The sequence below is a fragment of the Piliocolobus tephrosceles genome, chromosome 21 (genome assembly GCF_002776525.5).
Source record: "Piliocolobus tephrosceles isolate RC106 chromosome 21, ASM277652v3, whole genome shotgun sequence".
Classification (NCBI taxonomy): Eukaryota; Metazoa; Chordata; class Mammalia; order Primates; family Cercopithecidae; genus Piliocolobus; species Piliocolobus tephrosceles.
In genome coordinates this window covers 16755948-16771793 of record NC_045454.1, presented here as the reverse complement: position 1 = coordinate 16771793, position 15846 = coordinate 16755948, and the positions used below count along the sequence as shown (strand labels likewise).

Here is a 15846-nt window from a genome sequence, read left to right as displayed (position 1 = left end):
TCCAGTACCTGCGTATGGGATGATGTCTATAGGAATGTGTGCTGGTTGTGTGTGACGCTGATAGCTGTAACTGCTCTGTGGCCTTGGTGATTGTATTGGTGAGGCTGGTATTGTTTGGGACATCAAGGCCGAGGGATGGGAATTTGGATCTATAGGTGGGCCTCCGGTCTGTGCATGTCTGATGCCTGAGAATCAGAGGCAGTGACTCACTATTGCTTGTGTGCCTGTGCATGTGTGCCCCTGAGGTCTGTGTGTGTTTTGGTGTGAATTTGGCTCCTTTTAAACACCCATGTGTGGCCAGGTGTGGTGGCTCATGCCTGTAATCCCAGCACTTTGGGAGGCCAAGGCAGATGGATCACTTGAGCCCAGGAGTTGGAGACTAGCCTGGGCAACACAGAGAGACCCTATCTACAAAAATAAAAAACAGAAAAAGTTAGCCAGGTGTCATGGTACACACCTGAAGTCCCAGCTACACCGGAAGCTGAGTTGTGAGGATCACTTTAGTTGGGAGGTTGGGCCTGCAGTGAACTGTGATCGTACCTGGGCAGAAGGGTAAGACCCCGTCTCAAAAACAAAACTAAACAAGAAACACCCTTGTGTGGCCATGAACCCTGTGTGTGCCCTGAGGACTGCGGGTTTTTGTGCAATCCTCACGCATGTGTAGATACCAGTGTGCATGTCCTTGTGCTCACGCGAACCGCCCTACGCCCTCAGGTGGCCTGCTGGGGACTGGTGCAGCCCCCTGAAGACACTCCCAGTTGCTCGTCGCCCTCCCACCTCCGCGACCGCCTTACCGACCCCGCGGGAGCCTTGAGTCCCAGCTCTCCAGCGCTACGGTGGAGGGGGCGGGGCATTCAAAATGACCTTATCTCCTTAGTCCCCCAAAATGTTCCCAACTCTGTAGCGTTCCGTGGATTTTTTTTTGTTTCATTTTTTAATTTTGTGTAAAGATAAGGTCTCACTCTGTTGCCCAGACTTTCCCTGGTTCTTTATTCTGATTCCCACGATTGTCCCGAGGGGGCAGGGGGGAGTGGGTCTTGAAAATACACATTGGCACAACATCCCTTCTAGTCCGTGTTCCCTTTTCTCAAGGGCATCCCGCACTTTTTCTCCTCCGTTATAAAAGATACTTATGTAAATTACTTACTGACGTGCGAATTTACATACATTTCCCAACTAACTGCGCAGCCATTTCTCCATCTCTCTCCCCCGTTCCTGGGCTGCGAGGAGGAGGAGGAGCTGACCCTGTAAATGAAGTCACGCGCACCGCGCTGCCGAACCCGGTGCCCGCGCTGGGGGGGAACGCGGGGTGGGCCTGTCCATGTAAATCACATCCTTTGCGTGCTCCGCCCCGCCAACGCCACTTGATTCCAACATGCAGGAAACGCCCCCTTCCAGACCCGGCCCCTCACACTGCGATCCCCCACCCGTGCAAAGGGGGCGGGGCGGAGGATGATGCAAATAAACCTCGTGTCGGCGGCCCTGTTTCCTTTCTCCTTGGCTGGGGGGTTGTCCCGAACTTCCTCGCCCAGCGCGGCTCAGGTCTGCGCAGGCGCCGTTGCCTCCGCGGGGGCGCGGTCACGTGCCCAACGGGCGTGGCGGGGCGGGGCGTCGCGCGCGGTGGGGGCGGGGTATGGCGCGCTGTGCGGCGCAGGGCGGCTGGCACAAACGGCGGCGCCGGGGCCGGAGGAAAAAGCTCGGTGAGGAGGTCGTGGGGCGAGAAGGGAGCGGGAGGAGACTGAGTCGGAGCCGGGGCGCCGACGCGAACAGGACGGGGTGTGGGGGCGCCCGCCGTGGCCTGCCGGGGCGACCCCGGTAAGGGGGATGTAGGTGCGGCGCGGGGGAGGGGATGCGCGCCGGGGACGTTGGGTGCCGGCGGTTGGGGGGGTTGGGGTGGGGGCGGGGAGCGCGCGCCGGGCGGAGGCCGAGGGGAGGGGGAGGAGAGGGGGTCCGAGCGGCCCCTAGGCCCTGTCCCAGTCGCTACTGCACTCCGAAGTGGCCTCAGGGCCCGCCCAGGGTTGGGGGCGTGGGGGTGCCCTAGAGGAGGGTGCCTTTTTCTCTCGTCCTGTCTCCGGGTGCGTGCACCCTCCTCCGTCCTTCCCTCTGCCGCCGCGGACCCTCTCCCCGAGGGCCCCTCCCTTCGGTCAGTCTCGGGACCTCCCTTCCGTCTGGGCGTGTGTCCGCCCCCGGCCGGCTTCCTCCCGTCGGGCTCGGGTCGACCCCACCGCCCCGCTCCGTCCCGGGCCCTCCCTCCCAGCTTCCCTCCGGTCTGTTTTTCTGTCTCTAGGCCCCTCGTTCTCTTTGTCTTTGGACTCCCCAGTTTCCTCTGTGTTTTGACCCCCCAGCCCCTAACTCTTGATTCTCTCAGAATCCCCCACATTTCTCTGTCTCTCTTTGAAACGCCGAGGCACATCCCTCCTATTTTCCAAACTCCCTCCTTCCCACCCCTCCACACCACCCTTTTCTACTCCAGCCCTCCTTTCTCTGTCTTTGGTTACCGCGTCCCACAACCCGCACCACAGTCCTCTGTCTTAGGGTCATCTACCCAGCCTCTGGCCTCCAGCCTTTCCCTATCACTGTCCCTTATCTGTCAGCGGACTCTCACACCTCCAGATTCTCAGGGTCTTCTCCCCGACTTGGCCGCAGGTTTTGGGGGACCTCTGTAGTCAAGTCTGTCCTGGTCGTCTTCCCCACTCCTGCCCATACCATCCCCTCTTTCCCCAGCCTGCTTGTGTCTAGCTCCTTCTCACATCCCTTTTCTTTTTCCTTTTTCTAGCCACCCTGAAGGGTCCCTTCCCAAGCCCTTAGGGACTGCAGAGGACTTGGGGACCAGCAAGCAACCCCCAGGGCACCAGAAGAGCTCTTGCTGTCTGCCCTGCCTCACCCTGCCCCACGCCAGGCCTGGTGGCCCCCAGCTGCATCAAGAGGCAGAGGAGGAGGCGGAGGAGGGTGGCACCATGGGCCCGGGCGGTGCCCTCCATGCCCGGGGGATGAAGACACTGCTGCCATGGACAGCCCGTGCCAGCCGCAGCCCCTAAGTCAGGCTCTCCCTCAGTTACCAGGGTCTTCGTCAGAGCCCTTAGAGCCTGGCCGGGCCAGGATGGGGGTGGAGAGTTACCTGCCCTGTCCCCTGCTCCCCTCCTACCACTGTCCAGGAGTGCCTAGTGAGGCCTCGGCGGGGAGTGGGACTCCCAGAGCCACAGCCACCTCTACCACTGCCAGCCCCCTTCGGGACGGTTTTGGCGGGCAGGATGGTGGTGAGCTGCGGCCGCTGCAGAGTGAAGGCGCTGCAGCATTGGTCACCAAGGGGTGCCAGCGACTGGCAGCCCAGGGCGCCCGGCCTGAGGCCCCCAAACGGAAATGGGCCGAGGATGGTGGGGATGCCCCTTCACCCAGCAAGCGGCCCTGGGCCAGGCAAGAGAACCAGGAGGCAGAGCGGGAGGGTGGCATGAGCTGCGGCTGCAGCAGTGGCAGTGGTGAGGCCAGTGCTGGGCTGATGGAGGAGGCGCTGCCCTCTGCACCTGAGCGCCTGGCCCTGGACTATATCGTGCCCTGCATGCGGTACTATGGCATCTGCGTCAAGGACAGCTTCCTGGGGGCAGCACTGGGCGGCCACGTGCTGGCCGAGGTGGAGGCCCTCAAACGGGGTGGGCGCCTGCGAGACGGGCAGCTAGTGAGCCAGCGGGCGATCCCGCCGCGCAGCATCCGTGGGGACCAGATTGCCTGGGTGGAAGGCCATGAACCAGGCTGCCGAAGCATTGGTGCCCTCATGGCCCACGTGGACGCCGTCATCCGCCACTGCGCAGGGCGGCTGGGCAGCTATGTCATCAACGGGCGCACCAAGGTAAGGCTAGGTGGGGGCCTCTTTGGAGGGGCTTTGCAGCACCCCGGTTTGGCATTCAGTGCTCTGAGCACAGTGGGTTTGGAGACAGGCTTCTGGGGGGCTTCTGGGTTTAGGCAGGTCAGTGGAGTGGGTTGCTCACTTGTGGGGCCTCGGGGGGTCTTTGTCCTCCCTGTGGGCCTTAATGTGTGCACCTGTAAGCTGGGAGTTTGTCCTGGAGCCACAGTGGTTCTTGACTTTGCCAGGAACCCTCTTGAAGAAACTCATGAGAGTTGCTGACATTCACAGCATGGGCCTCGGTGGGGTTCATGGCCTCCTGGTGTCTGTTTGGGGCCCCAGACCAAGCGCGGTGATGTAGACAGGCACACAGTTCACTTGTCTGTCCTCTGTTGCTGTCTGCCCCTGTCCGCATCCTTCCCTGTGCTCCTGTTATCCATCCCTGTTTGCTGGCCCATGTCTCTGGTTCATCCATCCTGTCTCCCAGGCAGGAGAAGCAGAAGGGGGGGGGTGGTTGTGATGAGTGAGCCCTGGTCTGAGGGAAGGAAAGGGGTGCTGCCCGCTAGGCCCAGTGCCTGGCCCTGGGCTGCATTGTGCCCTGAGTCCCTACTGTGGCATCTGCATCAAGGACAGTCTCCTGGGGCTGGTACTGGGTCGCTGCCTGCTGACCCAGGTGGACCTCTCATCCCCATGTCTTCCACCCTTCCCCGTCCCAGTCCCTGCCGTCCATTCCGCCTGTCCTGTGTGTCACTTCCTCCCAACCCATGTTTGTCTCTTCCCTCTGCCTTTATGTGTTTGTTCTTAGTACCTTTTTCTTTTTGCTTTAGAACAGTAGTTCTTAATTGTATTTTGGAGTCTGGGTCTTTTTGAGAATCTGACAGAGGCCACAGATCCTCTCTTAAAACAAATACTCATTTGCTCGGAGTTTCCAGGCAGTTGTCAAGGCCTCAGGGCCTCCAGCTGCCTGTTCAGGAACCTGGGGTCAGGAGCCCAGCACAGGACAGTGGTCCACAGGGCCCTTCCGGCATGCTGACAGGATCACCGTCTTCATAGGTGGTGTGGGGGCCTGGCCTTGAGTACAGGGCTTGGTGTCCTTTGGACAGGGCTCTGTGGGGAGTGCCCACTGCTCAACACAGCAATGCCAGGCTGGCCGATGGCACGGGCTATGTTGTGCCCTGCAGGCGTGAGGCTGAGCTCCTGATGTCCCCTGCCTCCTCCTGCAGATCCCATCTTGGGTTCTGCCTCTGTGTGGCTTTCCTCTCAGGCTGGAGCTGGCTCAGGGTCCAGGGCTCCCCCGGGGCCAAGGCCTGTTTCCTCCCCACCCCAGCTGGAACTTGTTCTACTTCCCTCTCCCTCCCGTTACTTGATAGCTAAGCCAGAGCCGGCCCCTCCCTGGGCTTGGCTCCGTGCGGGCAGGATCAGTGTCCTCCCTGACTCAGTATCTTCACACCAGGTTGGCTGTTGTCCTCGTCAGGGGGAGACCAGAAGGGCTGAGTGGCCCAGATGGGACACTGCTCTGAGCCTCAATTTGCTGATCCACGGAATAGGAAAACCAGGTTACATCCCCAGCGAGTCTGTGGCAGTATGGGGTGGGGAGAGTAGAAGGAGAAGATCTCTTGTCCTTTTTTTTTTTTTTTTTTTGAAGGCAGAGTCTTGCTCTGTTGTCCAGGCTGATCTTGTCTCACTGCAAGCTCCGCCTCCCGGGTTCACGCCATTCTCCTGCCTCAGCCTCCTGAGTAGCTGGGACTACAGGCGCCCGCCACCTCGCCCGGCTAATTTTTTGTATTTTTAGTAGAGACGGGGTTTCACCGTGGTAGCCAGGATGGTCTTGATCTCTCGATCTCCTGACCTCCGTGATCCTCCTGCCTCGGCCTCCCAAAGCGCTGGGATTACAGACGTGAGCCACTGCGCCAGGCCGGATCTCTTGTCTTTTGGTGCCTCTGGTGCCCACCTTCCAGGTGGTTGGGGACAGGGCCCCGGCGAGGATTGGAGAGGGGAAGTGTTTGGACCTTTTTAGCCCTAGGTGACCCTAATTGTCCTAGGGAGGTAAGGATAGGCCAGGCTGGACTGGGAACATAGGGGAGGAGCCGTCCCCTCCCCAGTGAGAAACAACTCCAGGCTTTCCTGCTTTTAGAGGGCGCCATCTGGACTCTGCTGGACTCCGGGGTAAGGCTGTGGGGTGCTGAGGTGGGCCGCGGCAGCTGCCGTGGGGACATGGATCACCTGCCAGTGGGAATCTGCTTCTTAGTCATTCTGAGTGGAGCTCCTGTGTTCTACCTTCCCCCAACTCCTTGACTGGGGACAGGTGCTCGGTTGACCTGTAGTTGGGAGAGAGTCGACTCCCACTGGCAGCAAGGGCCACCAGAGGGGACCCCAGGGAGGGTCCACCTTGCTTGGTTTACTCCTTGAAGAGCAGCTTGGAGGTGGGACAGTCACAGGATTCTGACTGGGGGGTGTGTGTAGTGGTGTTGGGTCTCTTGGCAGGCACATGGTCACCAATAGCCTTTAAGTCTCCTGGCCCTGGTCCCACCTGCCCCTCCCCTAGGTGGGAGGGGTTGAGAGCAAGTTTCCTGAGGCCTTCCCCTGTGAGGGCAGGAAGTAGATACTTTCCTCAGGGCCAGAGGATGCTTTCACCCCCAAGGTGTGTATATGTGGGGGAAGGGTGGGTCCCTAAAGAGCAGGTTCCTGTTTCTGCATGAGTCCTGTGTGCTTGGTGGGAGGTGCTGTGTGAGAATGTACAGGACAGGAGGGAACACAGCAGGGCTGGGGTGCAGAGGAGGCCCAGAGCAGTGCGCTCAGCAGGTACTGCACTGGGCACTGGGGAGACTGACGTGGCCCCAGGGGCTTCGCTGTGGCTGCCTTCCAGGCCAGTACTAGGTAAACAGGTGCCTGTGCTGATGCCATGTTGCTAGGAGGACAATCAGCTGGAGTACTCAAGGTGACCCTTGGCCTCTGAATCCTGAATAACAAGGAGGGTCAGAAGGGAGAGTGTCCCAGGCCAGTGCAGAGGCCTTGTGGTGGTGATGAGCTCAGCCTGTTGAGGCATGGAGTGGAGTGATGGGAGTGGCACATGAGGTTGGGGGCCTTTGAGGCTGTGGCTGGGAATTCGTATTTTCTTGGGATGCAGCGAAGACCTGGAGAAGAGGGGCTCTGGCTGCTGTGTGGGGATGAATTGTGGTGAGAAGAGGGTACAGCACCGGACCCCTTCCCTGCCACCCATCCACGTGCATCATCAGTGTAATCTCTGATTGAATTCCTAACTGGGGAGACCTTGCCCATCTCTAGTCAGTAAGTCACTGATTCCAAGCCTCCAGGGCCATGGCCAAATTCTTCTCCCAGTGAGGTGGTTGCTCAGAGTGTCGACCCGTCTACAGGGAGTGAGCAGTGCAGAGAAGGTGCCCCTTCCTGAATCTTGAGGTGTAGGGTTTTTCCTGGGGGCCTTCTCACTAATTGTACTCTGGTGCTGCCAGGGAGAAGGTTGTCAGCTTCCCACTGCTAGGTGGCCGTAGATGGTGGCAGCCCTCTCTTTCCAGGGCAAGGTCTGGTGGATGAGGGTGCACATGGTTAATGCAGAGCAGCTTAACATCCACCGCAGAGGGTTAGCCCTGGGATAATGTGTTGGGAGGCATCCTGGGGAGAGTGAGGATTGAAGCAGCCCAGCCTGCTGTGGCGTACGTGCTTGGCAAGCATCCTGTTGTGGCAGCAGCCACTGATGTTTGATCATGAATGTTTATCTTGGGGCTGTCTTGCTGGGCTGGGCCCATAGGTGTAGCTGAGCATTTGTGGGGAGCAGACGCCAGCAGAGTTGTACCAGGGCGGAGAGGTCAAGACAGACGGTCCAGGCTGGGGAGAAGCTGAAGGGTCTTTGTGCCAGTCCTCCCCTTTTTGTCTGCTACTGCAGTGACTTTGGGCAGCAGGTGAGACAGGGACCTTTTTAAATTTTTAAATGGCGTTTCAGCCTGTGCTCCAGTGCTCCATGTGGCAGGCACTGTGCTGGCTGTCTTCCCAGACACTTGTTATCTTGTTCACTTGTTCCACAACAACCTGTGAAATTGCCGTCAGCTCCATTGGATCCATGGATGAGGAACCTGAGACCAGGAAGTCACCTGCCTGATGCCACAGCTCGTGTGGCAGCACTGAGACTTGAACCAGGGAATTGGGTCTGCAGAGGTGACTGGGCCATTTCCTTTACCTCTCAGCCACCTTTCTGCCAGCTCCCTGAGGACAAACATCCCGGGGCCCTGGCTGCAGCATGGTAGGGCTGGATCAGGGGAGTGGCAACTGTCAGAGGAAAGAACCCTGTAGACAGAGAAACCAAGCCCTGGAATGAGTCCTGTTAGGTCTCCGGGGGATGGGGGTCCAGAACCTCCCAAATTATGTTCTCAGAGGGGTTAATTGCTACTGCTGTAAACAGAGCAGGTGTTTATTACCCCTGTTGTACACCTCAGGCATTTGAGGCCCATTCAGGTGATGGATCTGGCTGGCTAGGGTTGTCCAGCAAATTATCCTTGGAGTTGGAATTAGCTCTCACTTTCTATTCAGACTGTAGGTTTTGGCTCCTGTTCGGATGTCTATGGGACAGATAATATAGTGGGGATTCTTTGTAATCCAGGGCAGCAGTTCTTACATTGCTGCATGGTAGAATTACCTGGGAACCTTTACCAATTTCAGGCCCTTCCTTAGACCAGGTACATCAGAACCTCAGAGCTCCCCAGGGGGTTCCACTCCACAGCCAAGGGTAAGAATTCCTGGTCTAGGGCTGTGAGGCCACCTCCTTGCACACCTGAAAATGTTTAAATTGATATTATTCTACTGAAACAGCTGAGGTAGCATTTGGGATATCTTGAAACAAATCAAACCGTCTGTTACTAATTGAGCCCTAGCTGGGTGCCAGGCCCCAGGTATGTGTGTGGGAGGGAGTGGGCTCTTGAGGCCCAGGAGCTGAGGTTTCTGATGGACTTGGAGATGGGATTTTGGCTGAAAATGGAGAAAGTCTTTTGGGGCAGGCACTTGGAATCCTTGACCCAAGGAAAACAGGGCAAGGAGGGGTGGGAAAATAGGTAATTCATGGCTGCTTCTCTAAGATGTGCCTGCCTAGCCCCAGTAAACCTACCTCCCTCCATCCCTGCCAGGCCATGGTGGCGTGTTACCCAGGCAACGGGCTCGGGTATGTAAGGCACGTTGACAATCCCCACGGCGATGGGCGCTGCATCACCTGTATCTATTACCTGAATCAGAACTGGGACGTTAAGGTAGGGGTGAGGGCGAGGGTGGGGCTGGGGTCAGGGCTAGGGCTGGGGCCGGGGTAGATGGGGCGTGCATCCACTCCATTTTCCACTCTCAGCCCAGATTCTGGCATTCTGCTGTTCCTCTTCTCAGCATACAGCCAGCGGTGCAATCTGCTGGCTCTTCCTGGGAAATGGCACCTCCTCCTCTCTATCTGGCTGTGTGATGGGAACTCCCCTCTTTCCGGGAATGGTGCTGTCTGCCCAGCCCCACCCGGCCTTGTAATGAACACTTTCCCCCTTTTCCTGTCTTTAGTAGCTTCCTGCCCATCTCCATGGTAATGCAGACTCTGGGTTGTCATTCATTTTGAGAGCCTGAGGGGTGGGAGGGAGTGATGCGGGCGGATGCTGCGCCCCCTAGTGGGCTCCCGGGTGCCATGGGAGGCAGCTGCTCCTGGCTGGGCCGGCCAACCTCATCCTCTGGCCTGCCCCCAGGTGCATGGCGGCCTGCTGCAGATCTTCCCTGAGGGCCGGCCGGTGGTAGCCAACATCGAACCACTCTTTGACCGGTTGCTCATTTTCTGGTCTGACCGGCGGAACCCCCACGAGGTGAAGCCAGCCTATGCAACCAGGTATGACCTGTACTTCTGGGGATGCACCTAGGTGCTCCCCCTGTGACAATGTCCTGTCAGAGCCTCAGAGTGACTAGGGAGCGACTAAGTACTGAGAGGGGGCCTAGGTGGGAGCAGAACCGGGTGGCTTGAAAGGATGGCCTCCTAGCATGTATGGATATGGTAGCTGGAATTGCAGAAAACTGATGTCCAACCATCCTGGTCCCCAGGTACGCCATCACTGTCTGGTATTTTGATGCCAAGGAGCGGGCAGCAGCCAAAGACAAGTATCAGCTAGGTACCTGCTTCCCTCCCTCCAGTCCTTCCTATTCCGTGGGCCCTGTTGGGCCTCACGCCACCCCATCCCCCTCATCAGCCTCTTGTTAAATCCCACCACTCATTTTTCTTCATCTCTGCCTACCTTCCTTAGACAGTCCACTCTCCTGGTACCCCAAACAGGAGCCCCATTTCTTCCTGGTCCTCTCCCGATTTCCCCAGGTTTCCCTTGGCTTTTTTTGTCCCTCTCCTGATGACTCACTGTCTCCTGTCCCCTCTCACCCCCAGCATCAGGACAGAAAGGTGTCCAAGTACCTGTATCACAGCCGCCTACGCCCACCTAGTGGCCAGTCCCAGAGCCGCATGGCAGACAGCTTGCCCTGACTTCAGGAGAGCCCTGGGCCTGTATTGGCTGCTCCTTCCCTGCCGCCGCTGCTGCTTCTGACCTTGCCTCTGTCCTGCCTGGCGTGGAGGGCTCTGTCTGTTGCTGAGGACCAAGGAGGAGAAGAGACCTTTGCTGCCCTATGATGGGGGCTGGGGTTGTGACCTGGACAGGGGGCAGCCTTGGAGGCAACCGTTACCAACTGAAGCTGGGGGCCTGGGTCCTACCCTGTCTGGTCATGACCCCATTAGGTGTGGAGAGCTGGGAGGAGGCATTGTCACTTCCCACCAGGATGCAGGACTTGGGGCTGAGGTGAGTCATGGCCTCTTGCTGGCAATGGGGTGGGAGGAGTACCCCCAAACCCTCTCACTCCTCCAGCCTGGAATGTGAAGTGACTCCCCAACCCCTTTGGCCATGGCAGGCACCTTTTGGACTGGGCTGCCACTGCTTGGGCAGAGTAACAGGTGCCAGGAGGAGCATGGGTGTGGAAGTCCCGTCAGCCAAGAAATAAAAGTTTACCTCAGAGTTGCACACATCTGACTCCATCTGAAATTTAGGGCCTTTATTGACCAAGGAGGATATGGAGGTTTGAGGGCCAGTGAGCCCACTATAGTGGAACCTGACCTTAGCAGGCCACTAGCTGGAGCTGGAAGGCTGGGGGGACACTGCGCAGGCCACTGCACTGCAGGTGAGGTTGATGGTGCCAAGGTTTACCACAGGGAGCAGGCAGAACCTCTGTAGGGTGGCTGTAAGGAATAGGAAGATCTTCGACTGGGCCAGGCCTGCGCCCAGGCACGTCTGCTTTCCCAGGTACACGGGTGCATAGTGAGCACCATGCACCCCAGAGCCGGTCCAGGCTGGTCCCCTTCCTCCCCTGCCCCCACCTAGGCAAAGGGCATGAAAGGGTCATTGCCCTGGAACTTGCCCTTGTCCAGGAAGTTGGTAGGGTTGAAGCAATCTGGGTCTTTGAATTGAGTGGGGTCAGTGTGCAGTCACAAGCAGGGGAATCACAAAGGTGCCCTGGGGGCACATGCAACTCGGGTTACCTGTGGGCTTGTGAGCACGGGCACCTTTTTAAAAGCCTAAGGGAATAGGCCGGGCAGGTAGCTCATGCCTGTATCCCAGTACTCTGGGAGGCCGAGGAGCATGGATCACTTGAGGTCAAGAAGTTTGAGACCAGCCTGGCCAACACAGTGAAACCTGTCTCTACTAAAAATACAAAAATTAGCCAGGCGTGGTGGCGGGTGCCTGTAATACCAGGTATTCAGGAGGCTAAGGCAGGAGAATTGCTTGAATCCAGGAGGCAGAGGCTGCAGTGAGCCGAGATCATGCCATTGCACTCCAGCCTGAGCGACAAGGCGAGCCTGTCTCAAAAAATAAAATAAAATCAACAACAACAAAAACCGAAGGGAAGGCGGGCCTGCCATCCTGCTCCAGGAGTAACTGATTGTGCTTCAGTCTGCACAGTGCCCACCCGCCGATTCTGGCTGATCTCGGAATACACCTCATGCACCCGGACCCCGCACAGGATTCCCAAACTCAGTGGGCACCTTTGGGCAGACAGTGGCTGTGCAAGTGGGTGTCGAGGGTGAGCGTGGTATCCCCAGTGGCACCACGCTGATGAAGCGCCGGATCTGGAGCAGCACTGTGTTGGTGTAGGGCAGTCGTTCGTGGTTGTCTGGCCTTGGGGTAGGCTGTGAGCTGCGCACTTCCAGGACCCTCTAGCCATCCCCAGACCGCAGCCTCCCATTCTGGGTCTCTCCAGCTCGCAGACCTGCCACCTCTGGGTACTTAAGCAGAATGAGGAGCCCATAGCACAGGGTGGTGCTCGTTTCGGTGCCACGAAATAAAAGGTGCGTCATCATTACCGACGTCTCCTCCTGGAAGTGGCTCTCTGGGTCCTGCTGTTACTGTGGGCAGAGGAGACGTGCTGCCGTGTGCCAGGCACCTGTTGGTGGGAGGCATGGATAGAGTTTAGGGAGCTGGGAACCACGTCTTACCCATCTGGTCAAGCAATGGATGAAATCGTGGGGCTCATGGATGAAATCGTGGGGCTCCGCCGGCTGCCGCATCTGCTAGTGTGGTTGGATTTGCTCAGAGATGAAGACCCACAGCTCCGAAAAGTTTCGGAAGATTCGGCGGTGCCGGCCTGGGAGCCAGGCCATGAGGGACGGGCAAATGTACATCTGGAGAGAGGGTCTCAACAAGGGCCCTAGACAAGGCCACTAGGTCTTAGTTTCCCTTCAGGGAGATTGGACCAGTACATTGATACTGGAGGTTCTAGAACTCTTCCAAGAATCTAACTGTCCCATTCTAATGATCCACTGTAGGTAGGTCTGTGTACTCGGGATTTGGCCTAAGGCTGGACGCACAAGGGAGAGACTGTGGCCGGCCCTCTCACCTCGCCCCATCTGGAGCTCATGATGCGGAAGTTGTCACTGAAGAGGTTCAGGAGCCTCAGGAACTCCGGGTCCCCCGTAGCCATAGCGGTTCCCGAAGACAAGAACAGATAACATTGGATACAGCATTATCCAGTAGTCGCACGGGGTCAAACGGGGCTCCTGGGGGTAGGAACAGGACGGTAGTCATAATGCGTGGTCCTGCCCCCAGCCAGCCCCATGGGCTTACTGGCTTCCTTCCACCCAAGTACCTTCCCGTGGCCTCATCTTGGCAGTCCAAGGGCCACTCCCACACCAGGCCCTTCTGCCCTCCCGGCCAGGCCGCACCAATGGTGGCTTGCATTTCGTCTAGCAGACAAGCCGTCTCCTCCAGGACGTGCGCCTGGATGGTCCGTGTACCTGACCCCAACTCCTTCGGCGCTCGAACTGCAAAATTGCGCAGTGTCCACCAGCGCGGCCCGTTAGAAAACAAGATTCCTGTGGTAGGGACAGGAAAGGAGGCGGGCCCGGGAGTTGGCCACGCCCCATCCAGGAATCGCCAGGTCACTGGCTACATCCCTTTCGGGGCCTCCGACTCCTGCGGCCGAATTCCTGCGCTTTGCTTCTTTACCAGACCTGTAAGTGCCCTATCCACACATTGGCCCCGCGTTTGCTGGGCTCGATCTCTGACCTAGGCTGGCTCTCGGGCTTTGACTCTTAGGCTCTTCTCTCCTCTTGGCTGCAGGATGAACCTCGATTCGAACCTTACGCTTTGGCGCCGCCGCGCCCTCTCTCGGCCGTTTGCATCTCATTAGCTGGAGTCTCTATTAGGCCCCGCCCCCATTTGCCCGCCTCTACCGTTTACGGGCCCAGCCTGAGGTGTGCAGGCCGGCACGGCCAGCGCCCGGGCCTCACCGTTTCCGCGTGTGAAGCGTTCGAAGACTGCCATGGACCCGCGGCCGGAGAAGGCATCCGCCTGTAGCACTAACGCGTCCCGCAGCGCTGCGTAGCCGCACAGCACCACTGCAGGGCGCGGGCCCAGCTGCACTGTGGACACCGGGCCCCGGAGAGCTACAGGGAGCCGGTGCTCAGCTGGTGCCCATCGGGTTTCTCATCGGAGCCCTCGCCCCCAGCTCTCTCTTCCTTCAGACCCAGGAGTCCTCGTCTCGGGCCCTCATTCCTCAGGCCCAGGAGTTCAGATCCCCAGCTCCTTCCTCCCTGAGATCCAGGAGTCCAGGCCCCCACTTCCTTCTTCCCTTGGGACCTAGAAGTCCAGCTTCCCAGCCTCCTGCACCCTCAGAGTCGGGCTCCTGGGCCCTCAGTACTCAGCCTCCCCACCTTGAATCAGGGGAACAGACCCTCTGCTCCCGTCTTTCCACAACCTGATTTCCTGCTCTGGGCTCTTTCCTTACCACCCAGTGTCCCGACCCCAAGCTCTCCACTCTCCCTAGTCTCCTTTCCTAGAACTCAGGAGCCCGGAGCACTCATCCTTCCTGTCCTTCCTCAGGGTCTTAGAGTACAAGCCCTTAGCTGTCTTCCTTCAGGAGGAGTTCTAGTCCCCAGCCCCACCTCCACGGATCCAAACTTCCGTTCCCCCATTCCTGTAGGGAATGGAGTGCGTGGTCCATGCCTCCGGACTGCAGCTGCAAGTTCCCCAGCAAGGGGAGTGGCCTGGGCCGGGGAGGTAGGGACCCCTGCCTCTGAGCGCGGCACCCACCCTACCCCTACCGCGCCAGCGCCAGCACCAGAAGCCACAACAGCAGCGCTGCAATACCCGTGATCATCATGCCTGCAGTTCTCCACGCCTGGACCTCTATTTGATTTCCAAAGGGTCTTGGGTGGAGGAGGGGCGGAGACCCGACGTGGGAGGAGTGGGCGTCTCTGGGCTGCTCATTCCGTGGATTCCCCAACCAGACATCTCCACCGCGCCCCCAGCCCTAGTGGAACTGTGCCCTGGCTCCCCCTGGCTTTTTTTTGTGTGTGTGCCTGCCTCAGCCTGCCCTACTTAGCAACTTTTGTGCACCAGCATTTTCCTGTCAACACACCTGGCCAACGGGTGCAGCCTCCCGAGTCCCTAGCACCTTTGAGTCCAATTTACTTGGCCTGCAGGTGTGTATTCCTCAATCTCTGGGCCCCCTGAATGCTGTACCCTGGACCTCTGATTCCTAAATACACGCTGACTCTCAAATACATTTCTTCTTCTTCTGTTTTTTTTTTTTTCTTACAGTTTCACTCTTGTTGCCCAGGCTGGAGTGCAGCGGTGCAATCTTGACTCACTGCAACCTCCACCTCCCAGGTTCAAGATTCTCCTGCCTGAGCCTCCTGAGTACTTGGGATTACAGACACGCACCACCAGGCCCGGCTAATTTTTGTATTTTTAGTAGAGACGGAGTTTCACCATGTTGGCCAGGCAGATCTCAAACTCCTGACCTCAGGTGATCTGCCTGCCTCGGCCTCCTGAAGTGTCGGGATTACAGGCCACTGCGCCTGGCTCAAATACACTTCTAAAGACACCCCTGACACTCCTGTGCTCTGTACCTGTGATTCCTAGGAGCTGACACCTGAGCCCTTGTCACTTCCATTGTTCTTGGGACCCTGTGTGCTACGCTTGTTCCCCAAGAGGGGGCAGACTCAGGCCTGGATGGGCCGGGGCTGGGGTGGTGGGAGCGGTGAGGTTGGGGCTGTATTTGGAACAGACTGTTCAGGAATGTGGTCCACCCTCCTGCCTGTCCCTGCTTGGCCAAATCCAGCCTTCCTCCGAGTGCCTGGCACAGGGCCCCGACCTGGGGAGGTGGGGGGACTGTGCAGAGCCTAGGACTGGCATTGTCTTTGGGAGGGTCTCTCTTGTGTATCTCTGTTTCATCTCAGTCTCACTTGCTCTCCCCCTTCCCCCCTCCCCTCCCCTCCCCTCCCCTTCCCTCTTTTCTTTCTCTCTCAGAGTCTGGTTTCTGTCCCCCAGGCTGGAGTGCAGCGGTAGGATCATGGCTCACTGTAGCCTCAACCTCCTGGGATCAAACAAGCCTCCCACCTCAGCCTCCAAAGTAGCTGGGACCATAGGTGCACACCACCACGTCCAGCCAATTTTTGTATTTTTTGAGGAGACAGGATCTCATTGTGTTGCCCAGGCTGGTCTCCA

General features: G+C 58.3%; 1 protein-coding gene across 4 annotated transcripts; it reads left to right on the top strand.

Annotated features, from left to right (window-relative positions):
- The first annotated feature begins 1585 nt into the window (after positions 1–1585).
- EGLN2 (egl-9 family hypoxia inducible factor 2) lies at positions 1586–14902 on the top strand. 4 transcript variants are annotated; one of them, XR_002735124.2, is made up of 8 exons: positions 1586–1700; positions 2777–3844; positions 8971–9090; positions 9559–9695; positions 9905–9972; positions 10239–10644; positions 12663–13348; positions 13456–14902. XR_002735124.2 is itself a non-coding variant. In XM_023229162.2 (6 exons), the coding sequence occupies exons 2-6, from the start codon at positions 3008–3010 to the stop codon at positions 10292–10294; spliced, it is 1218 nt and encodes a 405-aa protein (XP_023084930.1). In that variant the 5' UTR covers positions 1586–1700; positions 2777–3007; the 3' UTR covers positions 10295–10865. The 4 variants fall into 4 exon arrangements, 2 of the variants coding, with proteins under 2 accessions (XP_023084930.1, XP_023084931.1); XR_002735125.2 differs by lacking the exon at positions 12663–13348; XM_023229162.2 differs by lacking the exons at positions 12663–13348; positions 13456–14902 and having other exon boundaries at positions 10239–10865.
- The last annotated feature ends 944 nt before the right edge of the window (positions 14903–15846 follow it).